This window comes from Momordica charantia, assembly GCF_013281855.1.
Source record: "Momordica charantia cultivar OHB3-1 chromosome 9 unlocalized genomic scaffold, Mcharantia_2.0 BLBB01000009.1, whole genome shotgun sequence".
NCBI classification, from domain to species: domain Eukaryota; kingdom Viridiplantae; phylum Streptophyta; class Magnoliopsida; order Cucurbitales; family Cucurbitaceae; genus Momordica; species Momordica charantia.
The window spans coordinates 29875598-29888180 of record NW_028275167.1 but is presented as its reverse complement, the minus strand read 5'-3'; the positions used below and the strand labels follow the sequence as shown (position 1 = coordinate 29888180).

The window sequence follows — 12583 nt, the reverse complement described above, 5'->3', positions numbered from 1 at the left end:
TTGTACTTTTTTAATGTTAAAATATTATTTTTAAAAAGTGGTCAGTAGATAAAAAAAAAAAAAAGTGATCAGTTTAGACCATATTTGCAAAATTTTAACACCTTATTATAAAGTAATATTTACATTTTAAAAGATATATTGCTTGTAATATCGTGTTGAAATTGTGATAGACCAAAATGAGACCAAAATGAACCAGAATTTTAACACCTTATTATATTGCTTGTAAGGGACCAAAATTGTCCCATTTTAAAAGTATAGAGACAAAAATGAACATTTTGAAAGTAGAATAACAAGTTGAAAGTACATGGACCAAACTAGTATTTTAACATTTTTTGTTTATTTTAATATATGTAATTCTAAAATATTTATTTTAGTATTTATAATTTTAAAACACGATAAATTTAGTCTTTATTTACGAAATTTTAACACAAATTTTATACATAATGTTCTTTTAGTACAAATTGTGTGATTCAAGTGTCATACTAGAATTACGATCCAAATAGATTAGATAAAAATAAAAATGAAGATGCCAAAATGGTTTTAGTACAAGACCAAAATGAACCAAAATTGAAAATATAAGAATTATTTAAACATTTGAATTATTAATTTGTTATTTAGTTAAAGATTAATTAAATAGTAAATGTTTAAAACATATACTTTGAAGCTAGTAAAAACATTATTTATTAAATTTTAATAATCAATTGTATACAAAGTATTTAATATTATTAATAAATATAATAAAAATGACAATTAAATGATATCACCGTCAAGAGCGTATTCATTTGTCCTCAAAATTAAATAAAAAATTGTTGCACACCATGTAACATCTCGGTTTGCTTTTATTTATCATTAAGGATCTAGTAGTATTGTTCTATTTTATCAAAAGTAAAATTAAAACAATTCGTTATCCTTACGCTCCAGAGGAAAATTCAGACTCATTACCTTTTGTCGAACATAAATTCTTTAATCAGTTAAACTATGTTTAAATTAACAATTACGAACTAAATTACGAAGAAAGAACTTTATTTTACTGATTGGAAATCGAAAGCGTATTTTCACATTATTTCAGGCGGAAAAAAAAAAGAAAAAGAAAAAGACAAGGTGATTTTATATTTAATTTTTGGAACTAGAAAATGTTTTATTTTAAAAATTCTATTTCCTGATGGGTCAAAAAAGCCCTGTTTGATTTGGGCTTTGGTCCACAATAACTAAGCGAAGTCAAATCCAGCTCTGTGTTGTATAAATGGGCCCTGTAATGACCCACAGTGAATCATCCCTTCTTCCACCTCTGAATCAGCCCTTCAATGGCTCTGTCACAGCTTCCTCCAATTTCCGCCGCCTTCATCGCCTCCTCTTTAAACTTTGCAGCTTGTGCCCTAAAAGCTTCACTCTCCATCATCTCTCTAATCCTCCCTCCAAGTTCCAGACCCTTCACCAGACATTTCTGACCCCATCCCCAATTCTCAACCCACATTCCCAGCCCTGTCTTCGCAACCAATTGCGCATTGATCATCTGGTCCCCATTTTGGGGCCAAGCCAACACCGGCACCCCACTCGCCGCCGCTTCCATCACAGAATTCCACCCACAGTGGCTTATAAACCCGCCCACCGCTCTGTGCCCCAAAATTTCCGGTTGATTCACATATTCCTTAACCACCATTCCCTTATCCTTCATCTTCTCCATCAGCTCTTTCCCCACTACCTCCTCTAACCCCTCTTTGTCTTCCTTGTCCACTACCTTATCTTTCACTACCCACAAGAATCTGTACCCACTATTAACCAACCCACTTCCGATTTCCTTGATTTGCTCCCTCGACGCCGCGGTTCGGCTGCCGAAACTGGCGAAAACAACCGATCTGGGAGGTTGCTCGTCCAGCCATTTTATTGGAGATTTGGCTTCTGGGTTCTCGAATTCACTTGGCAATAAAGGGCCTAAGCCTATCACTGGGGGTAATCCATGGACTACCTCTCCATCGTTGAGCGCTGCGAGAGTATCTCCTTCCATTGCGTCCATGGCGTTGAGCAAAATCCCGTTCAGTTCTTTGACCTTCTGTCCATCTTGGGTAAATATTTTCCTGAAGATGCTGTTGTTGACGAGCAGGGGAGGAGGGAGTGAAGTTTTGGGGATTGAACCGATGGCAGGAATGTGAATCGAGTCACCAGATTCACCAGACCTTTTAGCGAACGGGTAATAGGCGAAGAGAGACAACATTATGGCGGAGGAAGTGAAGATCACGTAATTGGGTAATTTAAGGGCCGCAGTAAGTGTGAGAGCAGAGGAAATCAAGCTCACGTCGTAGACGAGGACGGAAATAGGTGGAGAGAGAGCGGCAAGTTGAGGAGCGAGGAGATGAACGGAGCGGCGAATTGCCTCAAATTGAAGAAAAAATGGGTCGTCGGAATTTGCCATAGAAGGGTCGAGAGGTAAGATTTGGAACTTCAATTCAGTGATTTGGGGAAAAGCAGAGAGAAAGCGGGAGATGAGATGGGACTCGGCAGAAGAGACGGCGGGGTGAGAAGTGATGAGGGTGAGTTTGCAGTTATGGCGGATGAGAATGTGGGCGAGTCTGAGGAAGGGTACTAGATGGCCGATGCCGGCGCTTGGGAAGAGGGCCACGTGGGTTTGGTGGCCGGAAAGTTGATCGGAATCTGACATTTCCGGTGAGACTTAGATCTCGACGGGGGTCTGAAATTCATCGTCTTCAACCTCACTGGTTAGTTTTGAAGAGAGCTTCTGGTGTCCTTACAGCCTCTTCTTCTACCTACTACGCTACGCAATAAATTTCATTTATTAGTAATTAACAGCCACAAAAACAAATAAAATTGAGGTGTTTACCAGTAAAAACACGTATATTTTATGAACAAAATTAACAAAGCACATCTAAACACTCATGAGCCGCCAGAAACGAAGATAACTTCCGTCGGCCAACTCTCCAACCAAATCTCTGTGTTATCGTAGTTTTTTTGGTTTATCGATCTTGATCGGATCCTATTTTTGAATCGGTCGAACGCTTCATTTGGTAAAAATCCTTTAGCCACTGCTGCAATTTCTCCTGATTCTGAAATGTCGTCCATTTCCTTGTATACAATTCATTAAAAAATTGATAACTATGATTCAGTCATGTTTAATGGATGAATTAACAACTCATCAATTATAAATTCCTCATACCTCTGGTCACCCAATCTAAAGAATTGAGCTACTAAGTTAAGCTTTTATAGGAAAAGTAAAATTGCTAGTAGATTAACATTTTGGGAATAGATGGAGGGGTTTTTTTTTTTATAATAATTTAACATATTTAAAATGGTATTAAAGTGAGAGATCTTGAAACCCTGTTATTCTTCTCTATTTAATATTGATTTCTACGCTTAGTTTCTATAATGATATGGTTCACTTCAATAGAATACATTGAGTTTTGAAAGAGACCATCCTTTTAACTGACATTTCCTGACCACGAGCTAATCTTAATTTCAAAATTTTTTTCCTAAATAAAAAGCAAAAAAGGGGAAATGGTCATCGAATTTTTTTCTCAAAATGTAATTTCAAACCTTTGTTTAGACACAGCAAAAGTCTAAGAAATAAACGCACAAGATTACAATGGAAAAGATGTGGCAAAATTCACTAAGAAATAACAAGCTTTAGAATTGGTTTTTTGCCCCATCATATTTTCTTGTTTCTATTTCTGATCCATTAAACGTAATTGATAATATAATATATATATTTTAATCAAACTACAGCAGCATGAGATAAAATTAACCAACCTACATCTAAGATCCAATTTGAAAAAATAGAAAGTTTAGAGTAAAAAGATTGACTCGTCCAACCAAATTTAAGTGAAAGGATATTCATGAGTGAACATAACAAGAATACATTATAAGAGAATGACAAAATCTCTATTGACACAAGATTTTTGCTCAAAACGAAGCCAAGCCACCCGCCACAGCAACACAAACACAACAGATTGCCCCCAAAGGGGTGACCTGAGAACACAAACGTGCATTCTGATTTTTGAATCCCAAATCCACTTGTGTTCTCCGGTGCACTCCTCTGGGGTTACCCTGTTACGTACGCCGACATGTCGGAAATCCCCTCCCTCTCCCTCTCTTTATATCTTCCAAACCCGATATTGCCACCATGTCGTCATTCTCACAACACTACCAAAAAAAATGTTGTCATCGTCTCCACATTCCGGGCCCAAATTCACAGCGAAAGCCCAGTTTTGAATTCTCCAGGCCCAATTATACGGGCCTGCTAGATCCGGGCTTGCCGACATGGTCGTTTGGAGTATTTATTATATTAAATGACAGTGGAGCCCACGCTGAAGATTTTTAATTCAACCTCCACTGTTCCAGTTCCTCCAATGGTGGAATATCTGCAACTTTCCTCCATTTGGAACCACAAATTTTTTTTTTTTTTAATAATCAAAATTCATTCAATTTTCTTCTCTACAATTTATCCACTCCAAGCTCTATATAATACTTTCCTGCATAAATCTCCGTCAAATTGAATTATACGTCTTCGCTTCAAGAATGGACCTTTTTTCTAAACTCAGTGGCTCCACCGACAAGCCGGAGGACCCGGAGCACCACCGGACATCGGCTTCCGATCTCTTGTCCAGCGCCAAACTGGTGGCGGATGCGGCCAAATCCTCTTTTGGCGGCGAGAGCCACGCCGTCGACAAGGGCAAGGTCGCCGGAGCAGCCGCCGACCTTCTCGGGGCTGCTTCTGATTACGGCAAATTCGATGAAACCAAAGGACTTGGCAAGTATGTAGACAAGGCCGAGGACTATCTCAATCAGTATGAAAAGTCTCATTCCGCTCCCCACGGCTCCGACGCCGAGCCGAAGCCACCGAAGGCCGAGGAGCCGCCGAAGAAAGAGAACTCCGGCGAGGGGGAACACGGCGGATCTGGGTTTGGGGATTATTTGAAGGTGGCTGAAGGCTTCTTGAAGAAATAGTCTCTTTTTCTTTCGCAGCTGGGTGTTTCTTTTATGTCTTTCTGTGTAATTCTGTAAATAAAGGTTTGCATTTACTGCTTAACCTATGATGAATTTGGATGTTGTACTAGTTAATTTTCTCTGTTTTACTAACCCTTCATATGTTCAGTTCGTGATTTTTGTCTTGTTCTTGACAAAGAAAAAACAAGTGATTAAAGACACAGTAAAAACAGAGTAAGAACAGAGAACCCATCTGAAAACAACTTGAAATTACTGGTTATTTTTTTCCACAAAGCAATCATTAGTTTGAATACAAAAAATGAAAAGGTTCAAAAAGAAAAAATCAGTCAAATCATTACACTTTGATGGTCAACGAAGTTATGATAGGAATATTTACAAATACTAATATTGAAATTAAGAATCACAATTTAGTTTCAGCAGCAATAACAAGTAACAGGGAGGTCCCCTGTTTCTCTGAGAACATCTGCTTTCTGCTTGACTTTAAGAGTGTCGTTCCTTCGTTTTTCCTCTGCTTTGGCTCTTGCTTCTGCTGCTATTTGCTTTATAAACTCCATATCCTCCTCGAACTTTTTTCTTCCTTTTTCCCTCTTCCTCCTCTTCACTCCCACCGCCTGCAATGGTTAAACAGAATCATTTATATGTAAAATTTACAAACTTTGAAAAACAGAGATAAACTGATGATGAACCTGTGATTCTTCCAATTTGCGCATGGCTTTCTCCCTCTTCTTGGTTTCCCAGTAAGAAATTGTCTCGTTCACCTTCTCGGACCTGGAAATTTCTACCCTCTTAGACATGTGTAAACAATGACACATGGAATCTCTCGTTCTAATATCATGTTAAAATCATGTTAAGGATGAATAAATCACCCTTCAACCTAAAAGTTTAAGCTAATGGATTAGGTAAATTTAATTCATTCATTTATATCTAACGTGATGTAAAATTAGATTGATTATGGAGAGAGGAAGAAAAAGGGAGAAGAATTGAGTACTTGTTTCTGATTTTAGCCATCTCAGCCTTTTCCCAGAAATCTGCTTTTGTTTGTGTTGGATTAGATGGGTTAGTTTCTTTTGTTTCGGGTGGTCCAGTTGAATTCGATGGCTTTCGAGAGATGGGCGGAGTTGGAGGTCTCGGAGTCGGAGTCGGAGTTGGAGGTCTCGAAGTCGGAATCCGAGTCGGAGTTGGAAGTACTGCTGGTTTTTGGGGTTCTGAGAATTTTCTGCTGCCGGAGATGATGTCTGGTTTGTTGTCTGAAAAAGTTGGAGTCTTTCTCATGGATAATGAAGAAGAAGGATCCGTTAGTTTTTGATCTGTTGGTTTCTGTTTTTGTTTCCCATCTGAGCCTTCTCCGGGATCTTTATCTAACATAGAAACCATCTCATTAGTTACATTCAATTACAAATTTGGCATCAAATTATCGAATCATCCATTCATTCTTTTTTTTTTTTTACCATCTTAGTTTCTTAAAACTTGAACAGTGTTATCATTGTTGATAAAACTAAGGTGAAATTATGAAATTCGTACTAGCTATCTTTAAAATTTTCAATTTACTCCTTACAATTTGAATTTATTCATTTTAGTCCACGTAGACGTTGATAACATTACTTGTTTTTTATTTAGTGTCAAGGAAGTAACATTTAACCTTTTCCACTAGAGATGAGTAAAATGAAAATTGTATAAGTGCTTAAAAAATATTTTAGTTACAAGGGGTGGGATGATGTAACTAAATTATAAGGACTTAATTGAAAATTTTGAAATCACGGAGAATATGTTAGAATAATATTGAAATCATGATCCAATAGAAACTTTTTAATTAAACTCTAAATCTTATTTTAATTCATGAATTTTTCAATACCATGGTCCTTTAAATTTCGAAAAAAAAATTGGTCTCTAATTTTTATAATGTTTATTTTAATTATTGAATTTAAAAAAGTGATAAATTTAATTCTTGTCATACCAGTGTTACACATTTCAAAAATTTTGAGATCAAAATGAAACAGGTATAAAACTTGAGGACAAAAATATATATGAGGGAAGTTTTGGGGTTAAAAAGAATAATATAAAAAATTACCAAGAGATTTAAAACATAGCCCAAATTATAGGTCAAATTTGTAATTTAACATAAAACAAATATTTTTTAACGGGGAGGAAAATGCAAAGAAGAAATTACTGGAGGGCCGCCGGGAAACTTTGGAAGGATCCGGCGCCGGACGTGGAGCGAGGGGGCGAGTGTCGTCGTCCTTGATGTACTTTATCTTCGCCGACGACGACGTTTCACGATCACGGCGGTCGGAGTTAATTTTCCGTGTGGCGATTTCTGATTGGTCTTCATTAACGGAATGCACCGCAAAGACCGCTGCTGCGACGGCGGCCACGTGCTCTAATATTCCGTCATCGGATAATTCATTATCTCCACTCATTTGCCGAGAAAATTGTTCTCTCAGCCACCTCCCCGCCGTTTTCTTCTCTGCACAAACAAACGTTAAACTTCAAAAATACCACGTTTGTTCCAAACTTTTAAATGTAAATTTCAGCCTTGAATTTTTAATAAATTTGAAAAAAGAAAAAAAAAATAGTCTTCACTATCAACGTTTGCAGAAAAACAGTTTCTGTATGTATTTTTAGATAGAAGCTTGAAAAACATATTCATCATATATTATCAGTCACATATTTGGTCATTTATTATAGGTTTAAATATAGAAAAAAATTCTCTCCTATGGTCCAATAGCATATAGGTAATATAGACAAGTATTTTTTTTTATTAATTTTACATGGTTCCTGCATGGTCTACTTATCTATATGCTACAAGAATTCAGAGGAGCTAAATTTTTCTTTTATATATTATTTATTGATTTATTTTTATCTTCATGTACATTTTTTAAAAAGTGATTAAAATTTTAGCATTACATCTGGGAATTAAAAATTTTAAGATATAACAATAAATTTGTATTAAAATGTTGGAAATATGGGTTTTTTCCAATCAAATTACCTTTGAAAGATTGGGACTTTTGGGGAGGCAAATTTATTTCCCTGCTACTGCCTTGTTCTTCTCTGTTGTGTGGCCTAGCTCTGGGATATTTGGCCCTGAAACCAGTGGTTAGAGAGAGATCTTCGTTATTATATTTTATTAATTTCCTCGGACTAATAAAATAAAATAAAATACCTCATCTGCATCAGCAAACTATCCATGGTTTGAAAGAAGGGTCTCTCTGTGTAATGAGATTTGTTGTGTGTGGAGAATGATGGCGTGGTGGAGGGGATGGGGTTTATTTGAAGAGCAAGCCAAGTGAAGAAAAAGAGGATTTAAAAGGGAAAAAAGTTGACAACTTTTGAGTGTTTCATATAGGAATCAATGGAAGAGAAGTGAAGTTTAAATATTCTTTGCATTCAGTTCATGGGTTTGGATCTTCTGAAACAGAGCTTTTAGTGAAGGAAAAGTATTCTTTCTTTCTTTCCAAAGCATTTTGGCCCTCGTATCTTTCTTCTACAGATAATCAGCTTTTTGTTCTCTCATTCATTATCCCATTCATATTTGGATAATATTTAGGGATGATATTCATCCTTAAAAAGATTAATTTGTTCACGATAACAACTATTATTTTATTGTTTTATCAACATATTAATAATATGCTATTTGGACGCATGAAATTCAACTCACTCGTCAATAAAGTCCATTTTCCTTTTAGATTTTGACATTCTATTGAAAGGAGTTCAAATGACGTGTCCTCTTATGTCAAAATATGACTAAAAAAATATTTATTGAAATAGACTTTCCATTAACAAATCTTAACTCAAGCTTTCGGGAAGGTAAGATTAAGAAAATTCTATTACTTGCAACTTTCTCCGGACCAAAAAAAGCATGAAAAAAAAATCCTCATTGAAGTTTTGAATCTCTGCCCAAAAGATTGAAATATAGAAATATCCCTGAAAATCAGGTGGGAGAAAGTATGATTTTTCCTAAAAATAATATATATTTTAAAAGTTAAGGAATAAGATTTGGAAAGTAACACAAAAGTGAGATAGCAAAATCGGATTAAAGTGTATGACCTATGCCAATTTTTTAGTCTATATTATACATAGTTTTAGAAATCGTTTTGTTATTATTTTGAAAGTTACACTATTTTTTGTCATTTTTCTTTTAAGAATTACTGTTTATGAAATTTCCCCAGAGAAAATACAGAATAATGGAAAAGAACCATATTTGCAATTACCAATTAGGAAAAAGAAAAAGAATAATAGTAAACTGACTATTGACATCACAAATCACAACCCCTACTTGGAAATGCAAAACTAAATCCTAAAACCTAAAATTAAAAAGAAAAAAGAGAAAATCAGAGTAGCCAATTTAGGCGCAAGCAGAAGCTCTGAAGTCTTTGATGGTGACGAAGACGTAAGAATCCGGCGAAACCGACACATCGGAAGTGGGGTCCACGAGCTTGGGCGACATGTCGGGAATGTCCAAAGTCGGCGTGAGCCGGAGAGGAGTACCGTTCAAGAGCACGACATCGCTCTGAATATCGCCGTCTTTGGGGCTCAAATGGTACTCTTCTCTCGCCTTAAGCCTTCCGCCATTACAGCTCGGATACAGCTTTCTGTCGTTCACAATATTCACATCAAAAGTTGTGGAGTTCGACATGTTGATTAGAAGCACAGTGATGCCGCTCTGAAACAAAATAGTTAAGAAAAAAGTTACAACCCAAAACAAAAAGATGTCTTCTTTTGAGAGATAAGAGAGAAGAATGGGGATTTTGGGTTACTCTGTTCTTGCTGCAGTGAGAATACACACGAAGATATGGAGAGCCATCGTGGGAAACCGAGAGAACCTTCTTCCCCATTAATCTGTGCCACAGAAGTGCGCTGTTTCACGAAAACGAGTGTTAAATCCGGTTTAAATTGATGGGTTACAGTAAATTTAATCTAAACCGACCCATAATAATCCGGGTTGGGGATGAAAGTGGTGGTGTTGAGCAAGGCGTAGTTTCCACCGATCAAGGCTTGTCTGCAGTAAGCGTGATGGTTGTATGTGGCGGTCATCCCCAATTGATCCAAATACCTGACGTAAAAAGGGATCAAAATAAATATTTTCAGAGTACAGGAACAAATTAAAAAGTTTCGAGAACAAAATGAGGACCAATTTAGAAGGTAAAATGAATTTTCAAATTACAGTTACAAGTTTAGAGACCAAAATAAATAAGTAAGGAATCCAAATAAACATTTTTGAAAGTACATGACTAAATTAAATTCTACCAGAAGGCATTGACGAAGGTGTGAGAAACTGTTCTGCCACCGCTGTTATAAGCTCCACCAGATTCACCCACCCAAGGCTTGGACCATGGAGCAAAGCTCTGGGAGACGGCTGCAGCCTCCTTGAAAGTTTGGGCAATTTGGTCCAGAAAATAAGGGTCTTGAATCTTGTTTATAAGATCAGGATCAACACCTACATGAATTCCGATTTAAAATGGGTATCCCGAGCAATTCCGATAATCAGGTTCATTGTAGTGTGAAATACCTGCACCAAGATTGTAAATATGGTGGGTGACACCATCGACAACATTTGGGTCTGTGTTTTGGAGGAAGGTTTTGAACCATTCCTTGTCGAAGAAACCAGCAGGGCCCAGAATTTTGGGTCGGTTTTTGGGATCAGGATAAATCTGTTCCACTACTTGTCTCATGAGACTGAGATCTTTCCCATATTGGTCAGGCTCGAGCCTTGCAGAAACTCCTCCTGCACACAGCTCATTGCCTGTTTTCCAATACCAAAACTTCTCGGTCAAAATTGTGTAAAAAAGTTTAGAAAGTTCATAACTTTAAGATTACCCAATTCATAAGAATCGATTTTGTATCCCTTGGAGGCAGTGTACTTGATGAAATCTCGAGCATTTCGAGGATCCCAATCGCCAACCCAGTTGATAGAACCGTCGTTGGCTGGTTTCTTTCCCATCAGAGCATTCAAACCAAACGTAATTCGAGCACTGAAACCAAAAAAGAAGCCAGAAAAAACATTGCTTTTGTTTCTAGCTAGACAAGAACATGTTTATGGTGATTTTGGTTCGTCACGTACGATGTTTTGTTGAACAGATCGTTAAGAGCATCCCATCTTTCCATGGGGAAGCACCCTTTGCTGAATCCAAACAGACCGTCTTTCTGTTTTCTCATTTGGGGACAATTCTTCACCGAGTTCCCAACTCTGTAGATTATTTGATCTTGCAGTGACCCTCCAATTCTGATTCTCAGAGGATTGAACGCTGAAAAACAGTGAATCCCAGAAACATTTTTTAGTTTCTAAGAATAACCCAAATCGGAAAATCAGTAAAAACTCCGAAACTAACCCTTGATTGCGTTGTACAAGATAACATTTGGAAGATCCTGTAAAAAAACAGAGCAAAAACAGAGCTTCTATGGTTAGTAAATTACAGAGAGAAGATGAAGAACAAGATGGTGAAAATTATGAAGCTACCAAATTGAGAATGCCGGCGTTTCCCCACGGGCATTGGCCGTAATCGCATTTGTTTGCAGGCCACCAATCCAAAGTGGCACAGATGAAATTATCATCAGTTTCAGCAATGGTGGTCACTCCTTTGACTGAAACCTTTACGAATTCTCCTGAAATGGAAGATGAGAAAGAGAAGAAGCAGATGAGAAGGAGGAGCAAAGCTTTGGAAGCCATTGTTGCTGCTTAGAGAAACTTGACTATGGACCTGGATTTATAGGGAAGGAGGAAGGGGAAATTCGTTAAGATTAGCCATTTGAATTGCGGTGATTTCAAAAATTAGTTACATTCAGTAGATCTTCATCAGATATGCAATTAATTTTTAAAGGGTTTTTTTTTTTTTTTTACTACAATTTTAAATGGATTTAGCCTTTTCACTCAGGACAGAATTACTGTTAAATTACAAATTTGGTACTGAAAATTTAAAGTTGTGTTAGTATATTTAACTTAAAAATATATATAGATATATCTAATACATTTTTAAAGATAAATCCCTGTTCCGTTTCTACCTCATCCCCCACTTATTATTATTTTTTAATATAAAATTCTAATTATATGTTTGATTATCGCCGTGGATAGGACGGTCCGAAACAGAAAAATGAACACCCTTACTTATAAATATAGGAAACGTATTAGATACTCTTGAAATTTACCTATAAAACTTTATCAGACTTTTTTTTTTTGTCATCTACAGCTATTAATATGTTCATATTAACAATATTTATTATACTAAAATCTTACGGTAGACATAATTTATTGACTAAAGTGAATAATAAGGTAATTTGATTTAATTTTCTTTTTAGAAGAAATCGAACTTTTCATTGAAACAAATGAGAACAAAGGACATATACAAGGACATACAAAAATAAAAGCGCAGAAAGACGAATCCTGCTTAAAGAAAGGGTAACGTGGTGATTTACTTTATTAAACATTAGAGACTTCAAAGTTGAAACAATATTTATCTCTTATAGGTAATATATTTGAAGATTGACGTAAATGTGGTAATAAAAAATAATTAATTAAATTCAAAAATAATATTATTCAAATTTATCATCATACACAATTATATTTATACTCGTTGAAGAGACTTTTCAAATCTTAATTAATTAAATTAGTTTTTAAAAATAATGTTTGCTTCTC

General features: G+C 36.2%; 4 protein-coding genes across 4 annotated transcripts; 1 reads left to right on the top strand and 3 right to left on the bottom strand.

The window, feature by feature from the left end:
- Positions 1–1002: 1002 nt before the first annotated feature.
- On the bottom strand, positions 1003–2742 carry LOC111019065 (UDP-glycosyltransferase 708G1). The gene has a single exon (XM_022295350.2). It carries the CDS (start codon positions 2654–2656, stop codon positions 1271–1273), a length of 1386 nt encoding a protein of 461 aa, XP_022151042.2. The 5' UTR covers positions 2657–2742; the 3' UTR covers positions 1003–1270.
- Positions 2743–4415: 1673 nt separating this feature from the next.
- On the top strand, positions 4416–5088 carry LOC111023921 (oleosin-B3-like protein). The gene has a single exon (XM_022301430.2). It carries the CDS (start codon positions 4528–4530, stop codon positions 4954–4956), a length of 429 nt encoding a protein of 142 aa, XP_022157122.1. The 5' UTR covers positions 4416–4527; the 3' UTR covers positions 4957–5088.
- A 101-nt stretch (positions 5089–5189) lies between these two features.
- Positions 5190–8291, bottom strand: LOC111023919 (Remorin family protein). The gene is made up of 6 exons (XM_022301428.2): positions 8117–8291; positions 7943–8037; positions 7124–7420; positions 5945–6314; positions 5643–5724; positions 5190–5567 (listed from the first exon to the last, which is right to left on the bottom strand). Exons 1-6 carry the CDS (start codon positions 8140–8142, stop codon positions 5370–5372), a joined length of 1068 nt encoding a protein of 355 aa, XP_022157120.1. The 5' UTR covers positions 8143–8291; the 3' UTR covers positions 5190–5369.
- Positions 8292–9207: 916 nt separating this feature from the next.
- Positions 9208–11620, bottom strand: LOC111023940 (heparanase-like protein 2). Its single transcript, XM_022301458.2, has 9 exons — positions 11411–11620; positions 11283–11319; positions 11015–11198; positions 10771–10925; positions 10463–10696; positions 10201–10390; positions 9881–10006; positions 9711–9810; positions 9208–9616 (listed from the first exon to the last, which is right to left on the bottom strand). Exons 1-9 carry the CDS (start codon positions 11618–11620, stop codon positions 9299–9301), a joined length of 1554 nt encoding a protein of 517 aa, XP_022157150.2. The 3' UTR covers positions 9208–9298.
- Positions 11621–12583: the final 963 nt, after the last annotated feature.